Raw genomic sequence first — 12,717 nt, 5'->3', positions numbered from 1 at the left:
TACGCTGCATTTCCTCTGACGTGCTCCCTACCTCCTATACCCTACTCCCTCCTCTACCACACTCCCTACTCTCTATGTTCTGGTGCCCGGCGCCAGTTTTTTCTATGTTAAAATAAGGCTGTAAAAGTTGTTTATCTGAAACAGAAAATTGTTCAAAGCCAGATACGTTAAGTACAAATGTTTTCTGACACGATTTATTTGTGTTCGAAATAATGAATTACACGTTACGCATACAACACTTATTTTTAAAGTAGTGTGTGGGGGCGCGGAGACAGAGGCTTTTATTTTGAAAGGGGTTTCCTTGCTGGGTTTCTGTCTCGGGCTGCGCTGGTGGGTCAAGTTATTGGTTTGTGAATTTTAGCATGAAAAGAGAGGAATTATTCAGTCTATAATACGGTAAGCTTTGTCCGGAATTACGTAAATTATTATGGTGATTTTCATTAAATAGCCCGCCTTTTCCAAAGCTTTACTTATGAAATTAATTTAAACGGTTAAATAACCTCGTTGTGGCAGCTACGAGTCGTCGCCGGTTTTTTTTTCCTGAATACAGCCAGTGTTATTCATTTTATTAATATTAATGTTTATCAAACTATTTTAGTAATCATTCACAGTTGTGCATGTGTCGTGAAGGTGTTTTTTAAAATTATTGTTATTAGTTTCACTTTTGCCAGATTTTTGTTTTGAATTTTCCGTTCCACCTTAAACGTGTTACAGTTAAACTTTAAATTCTGCAACATTTAAGGTGGAACGGCAAATTTTGATGGTTAAATACTAACCATTTATTAAATAAACAAATGCATGTAGCTGCTGCAAAATGTAAGGTTGAATTTACAGTTCGAATAAGAAACATCCTCGTTTAATTCTGTTCAGAAAATGGAGTATAACATAAAAAAAAATCCAATAAATCACAGACTGTAGAAAATCTTATTCAGAGTTCTGTTTTTGCATTTTGCCGAATTGGTGTTTGCTGTAATAAGCTGATATCTTATCTGATAGACCTGTTAAAACTGAGACTCCGAGAATGAATATTTTTATGAGCTCTGGGTATTTTCAGGATCACAGAGATGTTTTCTGGAGCTATGACAAGGTTATTTCACCAAAACCTGTAATAAAACAAGTGTTCTTGAGATCCTAATTTATATTACTTGTGATTTTGTGATTACATTTTTTGTCTTCCAGTATTACACAAATGTGAAAGTGAAAGAAAAATTATATTAAATGAGAAAAAAAAAGAGAGATCAGTGTGTTGACTTCTGTTGGTTTTGTTTGAGGTCACTGAAGGTGAGCAAGTGTGCAGAGAAGCTGAACAAATACTTGCTGGACCACTATAAAAACACAGTGAGTGATTAAACTGTGACCTGCAGGTGAAGAAATGGACCACTCGGACCGCTCTCCGTTGAAGCACTTTGTAGAGGCCAAAAAGAAGATTAACAGTGTTTTTGAGCAGCTTCTTGGTTATGTCCAGGAGGGTTCAAAGTTTGTAAAAGGTGAGGTGAATCATGTTTTTTTAAGGTAATGTAATTTGATTTTATTTTGTGTGATTTCTGGCTGCTCATCTGCTTCTATGTTGTGTCACTAGACACATGTCAGAATACATCTTTGGAGCACATTACAGACAAGGTTCAGCTGGAGGAGATTGAAGCGTACACGGGCAAACTAGCAGTCATCAAAGAAGTGCTGGCACGCAGGCACATGAAAGTGGCGTTTTTTGGCAGGTGATTTTTTTCCCCTTTAAACCTTTGCTACTTTGTTCTATAGATGTTATAACGCGACTTCCATCAGAGGCAATAATTTTAGAATATTTTTACATATTGGAGCATTTGTCTTTTCCCTTAACACCTTAGAACAAGTAATGGGAAGAGCACAGTTATCAATGCCATGCTGCGAGACCGGGTACTGCCCAGCGGCATTGGACACACAACAAACTGCTTTCTGAGTGTTGAAGGCACGGATGAAGACAAGGCTTATCTGAAAACAGAAGGATCAGAAGAAGAGAAAAGCGTCAAGGTGACGTGTTTTGTTTACTTATCAGAGGGTGATAACTGATATTTTAACATGTTGACGTTCATCAGAAAAAATGTAAATAAATCTAGAGGAACATTCTATACTAAATGTATTACAACAATGTAACAGGAAATAAATAGTTTTTGAGCATTTCATTTTTCCATTATAACATTCTCACTAGATATAAAACAAACGAACATTAAATCATTTTTAAAGGTTATTATTATTTTTTTATTTACTTATACTTACCTTACTTTACTACGTATTAAGTAAAACCCACCCTTTGTTGACAGGAAATATTCAAGTTTTTATGCTCTGTTTCTATTATCTCTTACATTTGACTCATAGCCTCTAGGATACATTCATTCATTCATTCGTTCATTATCTGTAACCCATATCCAGTTCAGGGTCACGGTGGGTCCGGAGCCTACCCAGAATCACTGAGCGCAAGGCGGGAACACACCCTGGAGGGGGCGCCAGTCCTTCACAGGGCAACACACACACACATTCGCTCACACACTCACACCTACGGACACTTTTGAGTCACCAATCCACCTACCAACGTGTGTTTTTGGACTGTGGGAGGAAACCGGAGCACCCGGAGGAAACCCACGCAGACACGGGGAGAACACACCACACTCCTCACAGACAGTCACCCAGAGGAAACCCACGCAGACATGGGGAGAACACACCACACTCCTCACAGACAGTCACCCGGAGGAAACCCACGCAGACACAGTGAGAACAAACCACACTCCTCACAGACAGTCATCCGGAGGAAACCCACGCAGACGAAGGGAGAACACACCACACTCCTCACAGACAGTCACCCGGAGGAAACCCACGCAGACACAGGGAGAACACACCAACTCCTCACAGACAGTCACCCGGAGGAAACCCACGCAGACACAGGGAGAACACACCACACTCCTCACAGACAGTCACCCGGAGGAAACCCACGCAGACACAGGGAGAACACACCACACTCCTCACAGACAGTCACCCGGAGGAAACCCACGCAGACACAGGGAGAACACACCACACTCCTCACAGACAGTCACCCGGAGCAGGAATCGGACCCACAACCTACAGGTCCCTGGAGCTGTGTGACTGCGACACCTACATGCTGTGCCACAGTGCCGCCCCCTCTAGCATACATTATGCCCTAAATCCGTTTGTGTGGCATCATAGAAAAAGCCAGTAACAGTACACCACACTCTAATATTGGTTTTCCTCTTTGCTATTGCTTTGACATGCTCTCTTCGATTCTCACAGACAGTCAATCAGCTGGCCCATGCACTGCATATGGATGAGAGCCTTGATGCTGGATGTCTGGTCAAAGTTTTCTGGCCTAAATCAAAGTGTGCGCTTCTGCGGGATGACCTGGTTCTCATGGACAGGTACAAACCGCAGTGTGATTTGTGTGTCTTGTTTTGCATAAGTGACTTCATGGCAGATTGTCTTGTTATTACACTACACGCACTGCTCTCAGCTGAACAGCTGTGCCAGGATGAAGCTGTGAATGTAGAAGTAGAATTATCTAATGAACCTGAAACTTGTTGCCTTTTTGATTTGGGCTATAGTCCAATGGTTCAAACATGTGCCAGATATTATGAAGCTGTGCTGTATGGTGTTTTGTGAATTGCATGTAGTAGTGAGCTATAAGACCCTGTGTTACTTGTGAAAAAGCCAGCATTAAGTAATGTTTATTCATTGGTATTTGAGCGCTCTGTTTGCCACTAAGTAATAACAGACACGAAGCTAGAATCAAGTGCAAACGTTATTTTTGTAGCATGTTTAAATTTAACGAAAGCTCAAAGTATCTTAATATTTTTCTTCTGAATGAGATGTAAAGTTTGATTAGGCTTTAGCTCAGGTGCTCGTGTACTTTGCTGTTATGTGTTTGTCATACTTCCCAAATAAGCAAATTCAGAATGCTAAGATGAACCAGAACTGCAATGGGTAGCGAGACATTGATCCTGTTTTTTCCACCTCTTTCAGCCCTGGGACAGATGTCACAACCCAGTTGGACAGTTGGATTGACAAGTTTTGCCTGGATGCCGATGTGTTTGTGCTGGTGGCCAACTCTGAATCCACACTAATGAACACGGTGAGAGGCTGTAATTTTCTCAGCACGTCCTCCTTTGAATTATGATGTCCGCACTGTGAGTTAATGTTTACCTAAGCTTCCATGCTTCTGGAAAAACAAAGCTAACTGCTACTTAGTAAAGTATTGTGATCTCAGGGCATGGTAGATTTACTTGTGTAACCAGTGTGCTGTGACTTCTCTTGAATATAGGCTTCCTTTGCATGGGCTTTTGGTTCTAGGGGAAACAAAGTTGAATTAGGATGTGGAGGTTATGAATCTTATTCATGAATTATGGCTCTTGAAAGCAAAAGTTCTTGAAGTGGTAACCTTCCTCCGTCTGGGGGCTGCAGGAAAAAAAAGTAGTTTTCCCCTAGGTACGTTTTAATTGTCAGTTAATTAAATCTATTTAGGCCGCCAGTCACAATTTACAGCCAGGTAGTGCCCACTTAACAAGTTATCTGTAATGTCATAGTACAGGCTTATGGCGGATCAGATATAAATGTGAAGAAAGCTAGCAAAATGGATAATGTTCTGGTAGAAGAACGACCTGGGCCTTGTTCGTTAAATGGAAGTGTTGATTTGGCCGACGGAGGCCCGGTGTCTCTTAATATTCGCAAAGGGGGCCTTAGACTAAAATAATCTTGGGAAGTGCCGCTTTTAAGAGCCATTCTGTGTAAGTGGCACTACGCTTTGGCCCCCAATTTGTTTATTTTTATATAATACATTACTCAAAACGAATATGGCTCATTAATCTCATATCTATGTTTCTATGGAGTGTGCCACTCAAAGCTTGTGTGTGTGGGGGGGGAAAGGGAAAGTATGCATTTCCACTCAGTGCTGGAGGGGGAGGGACACGTCTGTGCTTGCTGATTGGTTGTGCAAGACTGGAGATCACACACAGCTCTGTTTAGTTCAGCTGAAGTATGCCTGGCATGTGCTGTTGATAGTTACATGGACTTGTTTGTAGCCAGTAGCTGCTCAATGGAGTTTTTAAACTGGAACATGGAACTGTTCTTATAATACACACATTACTCAGTAAACTAATTTGCATATAATCTAAATAAAGAGTCTGGTTATGTTTTGGCATTTCAGGAGATTTCTAGGTTAAAAGGCAGTTGGTTTCCAGTAATGGGCAGAATACTGTGATCAACACTGTAAACAAGCGCACTGTAAACACTGAACATCCCTTAAGTGCCCTCCATTGTAAGCTGCTCTGGATTAGTTTGGATTGGATGTTGCTACATTATGAGCATGAATGCTTCTCGCTGTGTTTTCTTCACTGGATTTCAGCTGCATCAACCACAAAAAGTTATATATCAAAGGTCATGATTATTTATTATATAGAGATGGGTCTTTCACCATTTATTGGTTTAAAAAACGAAGCACTAAAATTTGACATGCTCTTTAAATCAGCTTAGCAATTAGTTAGCATTCATGTGTCACGGTTGAAAGCCATTTTTGTTTCTATTTGTGCTGTAAAGCTTGACCTCCTGTCACTTCTGCTCAGATAAGAACAGGCACAGGTGGCTGTCCCTCATGCTGTATGTTTGTGTTGGGTTCTGTTGGCGACTGGGGAGGCTTTGTTGCCATCATACTCTCTCTGCCATGTTTATGATTTCTGACCTTCCCTTGTCATTTCTTGTGCATTAAAGGAGAAGCATTTCTTCCACAAAGTAAATGAACGTCTTTCAAAGCCCAACATTTTCATCTTGAACAATCGCTGGGATGCATCCGCAGCCGAACCTGAGTACATGGATGATGTAAGTGTTTATATTTAAATATTTATAACAGTTATTAAAGAATTAATGCCACAGTTCTGTAGACAATTTTAAAACCCGTCCCAAAACCATGCCATTAAGGTGCGGAAGCAGCACACGGATCGCTGCGTGAATTTCTTGGTGGAGGAACTGAAGGTGGTGGACCGAGCGCAAGCTCCCAATCACATCTTCTTTGTGTCTGCCAAAGAGGTGCTAAACTCCAGAATGCAGCGGGCACAGGGTATGCCAGAGACTGGTAAGCAAGAGGGGTTTACCACTTACACTGTCCAAACTTAGCATCTGCCACAAAGCACCTAGGAGACGTTTGGCATGACTCCCTGCTGCCAGTGCGGGAGATTTGCAAATAAAAAGACTGTGATGGAAATGCCTTGTGATGTGTTGATGTAATCAAGCTTGGCACTAGTGCCATGTGCATCCTCAATTGACCTAACATTTGTACAGCTTCTTTGAGTCCGGTATGGCTGTGTGGGGTTTTTTTTTTTATTATTATTATTATTTTGTTCAAGCTGTGATACCTGTTTTCAGGAGGAGCTTTAGCAGAAGGCTTCCAGGACAGACTTAAGGAGTTCCAGAGCTTTGAGAGAACATTTGAGGCAAGTGAAACAGAGTCGGGCTGAGACTGAAGATGTGGAATATTCAACTCCTGCCTTTGGGGCTACAGCCTTTTTTTTTTAAGGGGTTGATCATTGTAGCTGTACATGATGGGTGCCTAGAACTGGGTGATTTAAAAAACTATAGGTAAGTTTCCCAGAGAGGAATTAAGCCTGGCGTTGGACTACAAACTGCGTAGTTTAGTTCCCAGAATATTATTTGCCTTGCTTTATGTAGATGGGAAGAATGGTCCTACATCTGCTCCATCACTCAGCATGATTAGTGTTCTCCTCCAAATGTATTGAGGTATCCAGTGACACTGCATTAATGCCAGACACCTTAGTTTCCTGGAGAAAGCATGTATTAGCCTTCACCTTCCAAAGTTGGAAGAAATGGGGAACTGATTTTGGGAATTGGGCCGAATAATGAAGGACATAAGTCATTTTCATCCTGAATAATCACCATCAAAACCACTTATTTACTGAAGAATACAGTGAATGTTTATTTAAAGATGATCAGGTTTAGATGATCCAAGTAGAAGTGACCTACTTTAAAACTTGAGGCTGTTCCTAATCACGTCCTCTTCGTAACACGACGTGTTTACAGTGCATCCTGAGATGTGCCAGCTTTCAGCGTAAATTGACTATGAGTTCAGTTAATTGCCAAGTTTAAGTGGAGTTTTAGAGCCAGGAAGTCACTAAATCATTGGACTCAAGTCTTTAGTCCCAAAGTGTGAAGACCCCACTTCTTAGTGAATTAAGCCACGTGCTTTCATCATAAATACTCTAATCAATCTCCAGTTTTTTTTTCCCTTCACCAAGTCAGACCCAAACAAGCTAGCACGCTCCCAGAGCCCACCAGTGTGCACTTTCCTGTCGATCTGTGTGTTCATTGCTGAAGTCTAGATTTGCTAAGGCGGGGGCACATGAGTCTCTTCAGTTTATATTTTTACTTGGGTTTCACCTTTTTGTGTTTTTATTGCTTTGTTTAATTTTGTGATTATATTAATCTGTGCTTTGATTTTGAGTCGTTTCTTTAAAGACAATTACAGCACCCGTTATTTTCCTTTGACCCCATGTGTAGCAGTCTGGCACAGTCCAAAGCATGCAGTGATTCATGTGCGAAGTGTGTATTCGCTGGATATGAACTGCTATTATGTTAGCTACGTAGCTAAAGTGAACAATGACACATGCAGTCATTGTATTCTTGTCTTGGCCTGCTGTCTATATTTGGGGTGAGGAAAATACTGTAAGTTTGACTTTGCTTTACTACATCCCTATAACCTTTTATATTTTAAACTTTCATTCTTTCATTTGACTTGAGTTGACAGTTTTGCTTGTGTACTTGATTTGCTCACGTGTTACTGCGAGACGGAATCTGAGGCCATTTTGGGGATACAGACTTGCTGCTGGCTGCCTTCACCCTATTCTCCCTCAGTTCAGTTTTGAGTTGCAGTAGCAGGTTTGTATCTTCGCCCTTTTTTAAGTGCCTCTGGTCTCAGTAACGTGTGTGTGGCCTCGCAGGAGTGTATCTCGCAGTCAGCAGTGAAAACAAAGTTTGAGCAGCACACAATCAGGGCAAAGCAGATTACTCAGAGGGTCAAAGACGTCATGGATCAAATCCACATCTCTGCTGCTGAGAAGAGGTGGGTGTACTTTTCTAGTTTTGTTTTCTCTGTGGTTTCGCTTTGATGGCCTTCCATTGTTGATGGGTATCGGTATATGGATGATATCAGCGCATGATTTCGGAATGAATATAAAGCACCGTTGTGGCAGAATTGGGGCTATATCCCTTTTGAAATTACCCAACCCAGTGTTAAAGCTAAATTCACTGTTTAATTGCTTTGTATCTGCCCTCAGAGTATCCTTTAGTATTGCATTAAAAACGATATTGCATCTAATTAGTTTTTCTTTGTATCTGATGTCAGGGTGGCCTCTCTGGAGGAGAGAGAGTATCTAATGGACCGGCTGGAGTTTGTTCGCAATCAACTCAACCTCCTCACTGAGGAGATCAAGAAGAAAATCAAAATGGTTTCAGAGCAGGTGGAGAACCAGGTACGTGGCAGTTTTTCTGTTTGACTTTTAAGGACTTAATCACATATGTCTTTAGAGAAACATCCAGAAGTCTATCTATATGGCCCAGTGAGAGACTTGTTTACTCAGTTAATTAGAGATGTAATAATTAATAAAATGCCTACGCCTAATGTGAGTTACAAAACATTCATTCATTATCTGTAAACACCAGTTCAGTGTCGCCGTGGGCCCAGAGCCAACCTGGAATCATTGGGTGCAAGGCAGGAATACACCCTGGAGGGGGCGGCAGTCCTTCACAGGACAACACACACCCACTCACACATTCACTCACACACTCACACCTACGGACACTTTTGAGTCGCCAATCCACCTACCAACGTGTGTTTTTGGACTGTGGGAGAAAACCGGAGCACCCGGAGGAAACCCACGCAGACACAGGGAGAACACACCACACTCCTCACAGACAGTCACCCGGAGGAAACCCATACAGACACAGGGAGAACACACCACACTCCTCACAGACAGTCACCCGGAGGAAACCCACACGCACGGGGAGAACACACCACAGTCACCCGGAGGAAACCCACACAGACACAGGGAGAACACACCACACTCCTCAGACAGTCACCCAAAGAATCGAACCCAAAACCTCCAGGTCCCTGGAGCTGTGTGACTGCGACGCTACCTGCTGCGCCACTGTCCCGCCAGTTACAAAACAATTTTTAAATATTTTAATGCATTACATGGAATATGTTGCATGTGTTGCACAGCATGGGCCTCAACGGGTAGTGTTGCTGTCACACAGCTCCGGGGTCCTGGGGTTGTGGGTTCAAACCCCACCTCGGGTGACTGTCTGTGAGGAGTGTGGTGTGTTCTCTTCCTCGTGTTTCCAGTTGTTCTGGGTTCCTCCCACAGTCCAAAAAATCACACCTGGGTAGGTGAATTGGCCATGCAAATGTGTCCATAGCTGTGTCCCATCCATGGTGTGTCCCTGCCTTGTGCTCAGTGATTCTGTTCCACTGCTACCCCAAGCTGGACTAGTTGTTACAGATGATGGATGAAAGAATTAAATGAATTTTGAATATAATGAAGAGTTGTAGCATCTTTAATCAGATTTGTGGATTTCATTTGTGAGGTTAATTGACCATTTTGGACAGAAACTGACAAACCGATGCCAGGACAGTGTTTTTAAGCTTTAAGCTTTGTGTCTTTCAGGTCAAGTTTGGACATAAAGTGATGAGACTTTCAGAATTGAGGCGATATATCAGTCTTAATGAATTCTCTGCTGTTTGCGTGTGTTTTTCTAACAGGTGTCTAATGCCATGGCAGAGGAGATATGTCGACTGTCTGTGCTCATAGATGAGTTTCATTCAGACTTCCACCCATCCCCACATGTTCTGAAACTCTACAAATCTGTGAGTTGGATCATCTTTCAAACACCTCTAGAAGAAAAGCATTTAAATATGACCTCGTTCCGTGATGATTGCTGGCTCTTGGGGCATTTTAATTGCAGAATTGGTATCAGATTAATGGCTTCAGAATCAAAGTTCGAAGAGCGTTAACGTGTTAATCAGCATCGTGTGGTTTTGGCAGCTAATCTTGGCAGATGCCTGATACAAAGAGTCAGGTTTCTGATTGGATTTCTGAATGAATATCTGAATGACGAATACCTTTTCTCAGGAACTGCTCAATCATGTGGAGAAGGGAATGGGGAAAAACCTGGCCTTCCGCTGCTCGGATGCAGTCAACGCTTCTGTGCAGTCCTCTCAGAAAGATATGATCGGTGTGTATCTGCTATAAATATATTGTGTGTTTTTAGCAGAGACGTCTTGCTAGTATCTGGATCTTATTATAAGTGTGAGACCATATAAGAATAATTTAATGTCAGGGGAAGTGCACTTCCAGTAAGAGGTGACTTGGCAAAATGAAGCAGCCTTTACTAGGGAAAGAATGCTGATGATCGTTTCATTTTCTGTTCTAACAGAGTGTTTGCAGCCTCTACTGCCCCCTGCCGTTCAGAGTCAGATCCACATGCTGATCCCCAGCAGGAAGTTTGACCTCAGCTATGACCTGAACTGTGCCACGCTCTGCTCTGATTTCCAAGAAAACATCGAATTTCAGTTCTCTCTGGGCTGGACTGCCCTGGTTGCCCGCTTCCTTGGCCCGGCTAACGCCAAGCGGGCCCTCATGCTGATAGACCAGAATCTTCAGGTATATCAGAGGAAATTTGTTTGTGATCATTTCTATTACTTTTACGCTTTCATTCTGGAGCCACACTCCCAAGAGCTGCTTTTCTGACCTCATGTGTTTGTCTCAGCTCTCAGGCCCCTTGGCCTCCACGCCATCAGGTGGAGCTGTGGTCCAGGCTCCACCCCCTACAGCCTCAGCCAGTAAGAGTCAGTCTCAGGCTGTGATGAGTCAGGAGGAACTCGTGATGTCCATGGCTTCCAACCTCGCCTCACTCACCTCGCGCACTTCCATGAGTGTGGTCATCGTCGGAGGAGTGGTGGGTTCCTTTCACATTAGAGGGGTGTACATTCAGTGCTGACACACACAAAATGTAGTGGAATAAGGAGTTTATTTCTTGCAGTGTTTTGACCTCTATGGTCTCTATCAAGCAAAGGTGGTTAAGCAGGTGGAATGAGCTTAGTATTTTATAAGAGAGAAATATTGCCTGGTTTCAAGTTTCAGTGTGTGCTACTGCTTTTGTAAAAGAAACAGTGGTGTTGCCTCATCTGTACTTTAACTGTATATTTGTAACAGGTGTGGAGGACGATAGGCTGGAGAGTCATTGCTATGAGCATGAGTCTTTATGGCTTGCTGTACCTGTATGAGAGACTCACCTGGACCACTAAAGCCAAGGAGAGAGCTCTGAAGAAGCAGTTTGTGGATTATGCCACTGAGAAGCTCCAGCTGATTGTCTGCTTCACCAGCTCAAACTGCAGTCACCAGGTTCAGCAGTAAGTGACTTTAGTCTTAGACTCCAGTCTTACTCGTACACTCGCTGGAACCAAATTTATGACACAATTCAGCTGTTAACCAAACCAAGAAAACAAAAAAAGAGGTATTATCTAAGGATCAAAAATACTTTCTGCCACCAAACCCGGAGCCACAGTTACATTCTGGCGCCTACGCTTCTTAAAAGTTGATTTTCCACCTTTAAATTTTGAATCTCATGTGATTTATGACTGTCGGTTTGTTTGTCTTTGCAGGGAGATCGCCAGCACCTTCGCCAGGCTGTGCCAACAGGTGGACTTAACCCAGCGAGAACTGGAAACTGACATCAGCCAGTTAACCACCAAGATCCGTGAGCTAGAGACTGTCCAGATCCAGTCCAAAGCCCTGAGGTCTACCTACACACACACACACACACACACACACACACACATACATATATATATAGAATCTAAATATCCTATCCAACTACGAAAACAAAACTGTCTCGTCTTTGCTTTCACAATTACCTAACTATAAATATTTGTCTCTTCCAGGCACAAAGCTACAGACCTGGAGAAGCAGCTGGAGAACTTCACCAGTCAGTATCTCCGGCCACAGAACTGATGCATGACTCGGTTCATACAGACAGCTGCTCAGTGTCAGCTCTCAGCCACAGACAGGGATTTCCAGTTTATTATGCCATGGACCACCAACTGATTAACCACACCTAGGCCTGTGTACTAGGCAGGTGGACAGTTGTCTGCACTTTAACCAGGGCTAGCACTGAAAAATGGTCATTAAACATTTAAAAATGTTGGTTCCCTTAAATGAACATTTTAGTTGTGGTTTGCTGTGTGTATGTTGACTTTCTTCTGGAAAGAGATCAGAGTACACTACTGTATTAACTGTGAGAACAGCATGTGAAGAAAACACTGGTGGCAGAAGGGGAAAATACACAGAAGCCACTGAGCCTTTCTAGCTGCACGGGTGACTTACCGAACAAAACCAGATCATTCTGACACCGCAGTTTTCCAAGCCTTTCTTTTTTTCTAGAAAAGAAGAAACTCAACCATGTTCAAAGGGGATATTGAGGAAATTGTATTTGTAGATAGCCTTTTGATCACAACGCCTGTTTTTTCTATGTTCCTCAGACACCTTTCTATGATTCTGACCCATTGTGTAAACTTTCTTTATGGATCCACTCCTTTGTAAAACTTTGTAAATGTTCATCGCATATCTACAGAAAACTTCTTATCAAGAGAGAACACAATAAAGATGTAATCTA

The 12,717-nt window shown here is 42.5% G+C and overlaps 1 protein-coding gene across 4 annotated transcripts; it reads left to right on the top strand.

The window, feature by feature from the left end:
• The first annotated feature begins 194 nt into the window (after nt 1-194).
• On the top strand, nt 195-12,684 carry LOC136672354 (mitofusin-1-like). Of its 4 annotated transcripts, none has more exons than XM_066648367.1 (18): nt 195-396; nt 1,282-1,487; nt 1,580-1,715; nt 1,845-2,007; nt 3,280-3,404; nt 4,006-4,114; nt 5,746-5,853; nt 5,953-6,106; nt 6,397-6,464; nt 7,986-8,107; nt 8,390-8,516; nt 9,806-9,910; nt 10,176-10,278; nt 10,480-10,706; nt 10,813-11,001; nt 11,259-11,455; nt 11,708-11,842; nt 11,987-12,684. In XM_066648367.1, the coding sequence occupies exons 2-18, from the start codon at nt 1,373-1,375 to the stop codon at nt 12,054-12,056; spliced, it is 2,253 nt and encodes a 750-aa protein (XP_066504464.1). In that variant the 5' UTR covers nt 195-396; nt 1,282-1,372; the 3' UTR covers nt 12,057-12,684. The 4 variants fall into 4 exon arrangements, with proteins under 4 accessions (XP_066504464.1, XP_066504463.1, XP_066504462.1 ...); XM_066648366.1 differs by having other exon boundaries at nt 1,272-1,487; XM_066648365.1 differs by having other exon boundaries at nt 196-396; nt 1,365-1,487; nt 11,987-12,683.
• Nucleotides 12,685-12,717: the final 33 nt, after the last annotated feature.

This window comes from Hoplias malabaricus, chromosome 16 (genome assembly GCF_029633855.1).
Source record: "Hoplias malabaricus isolate fHopMal1 chromosome 16, fHopMal1.hap1, whole genome shotgun sequence".
In the NCBI taxonomy this organism is placed as follows: Eukaryota; Metazoa; Chordata; class Actinopteri; order Characiformes; family Erythrinidae; genus Hoplias; species Hoplias malabaricus.
The sequence above is the reverse complement of the archived record's forward strand: the minus strand, read 5'-3'. Positions and strand labels throughout refer to the sequence as shown.

Bases quoted from the DNA above. Each gene is read 5' to 3' on its own strand.
- LOC136672354 (XM_066648367.1), top strand. From the start codon at position 1,373: ATGGACCACTCGGACCGCTCTCCGTTGAAGCACTTTGTAGAGGCCAAA. The intron at 8,108-8,389 runs GTGGGTGTACTT...ATCTGATGTCAG, and splicing joins ATCTCTGCTGCTGAGAAGAG to GGTGGCCTCTCTGGAGGAGA. The intron at 9,911-10,175 runs GTGAGTTGGATC...ACCTTTTCTCAG, and splicing joins TTCTGAAACTCTACAAATCT to GAACTGCTCAATCATGTGGA.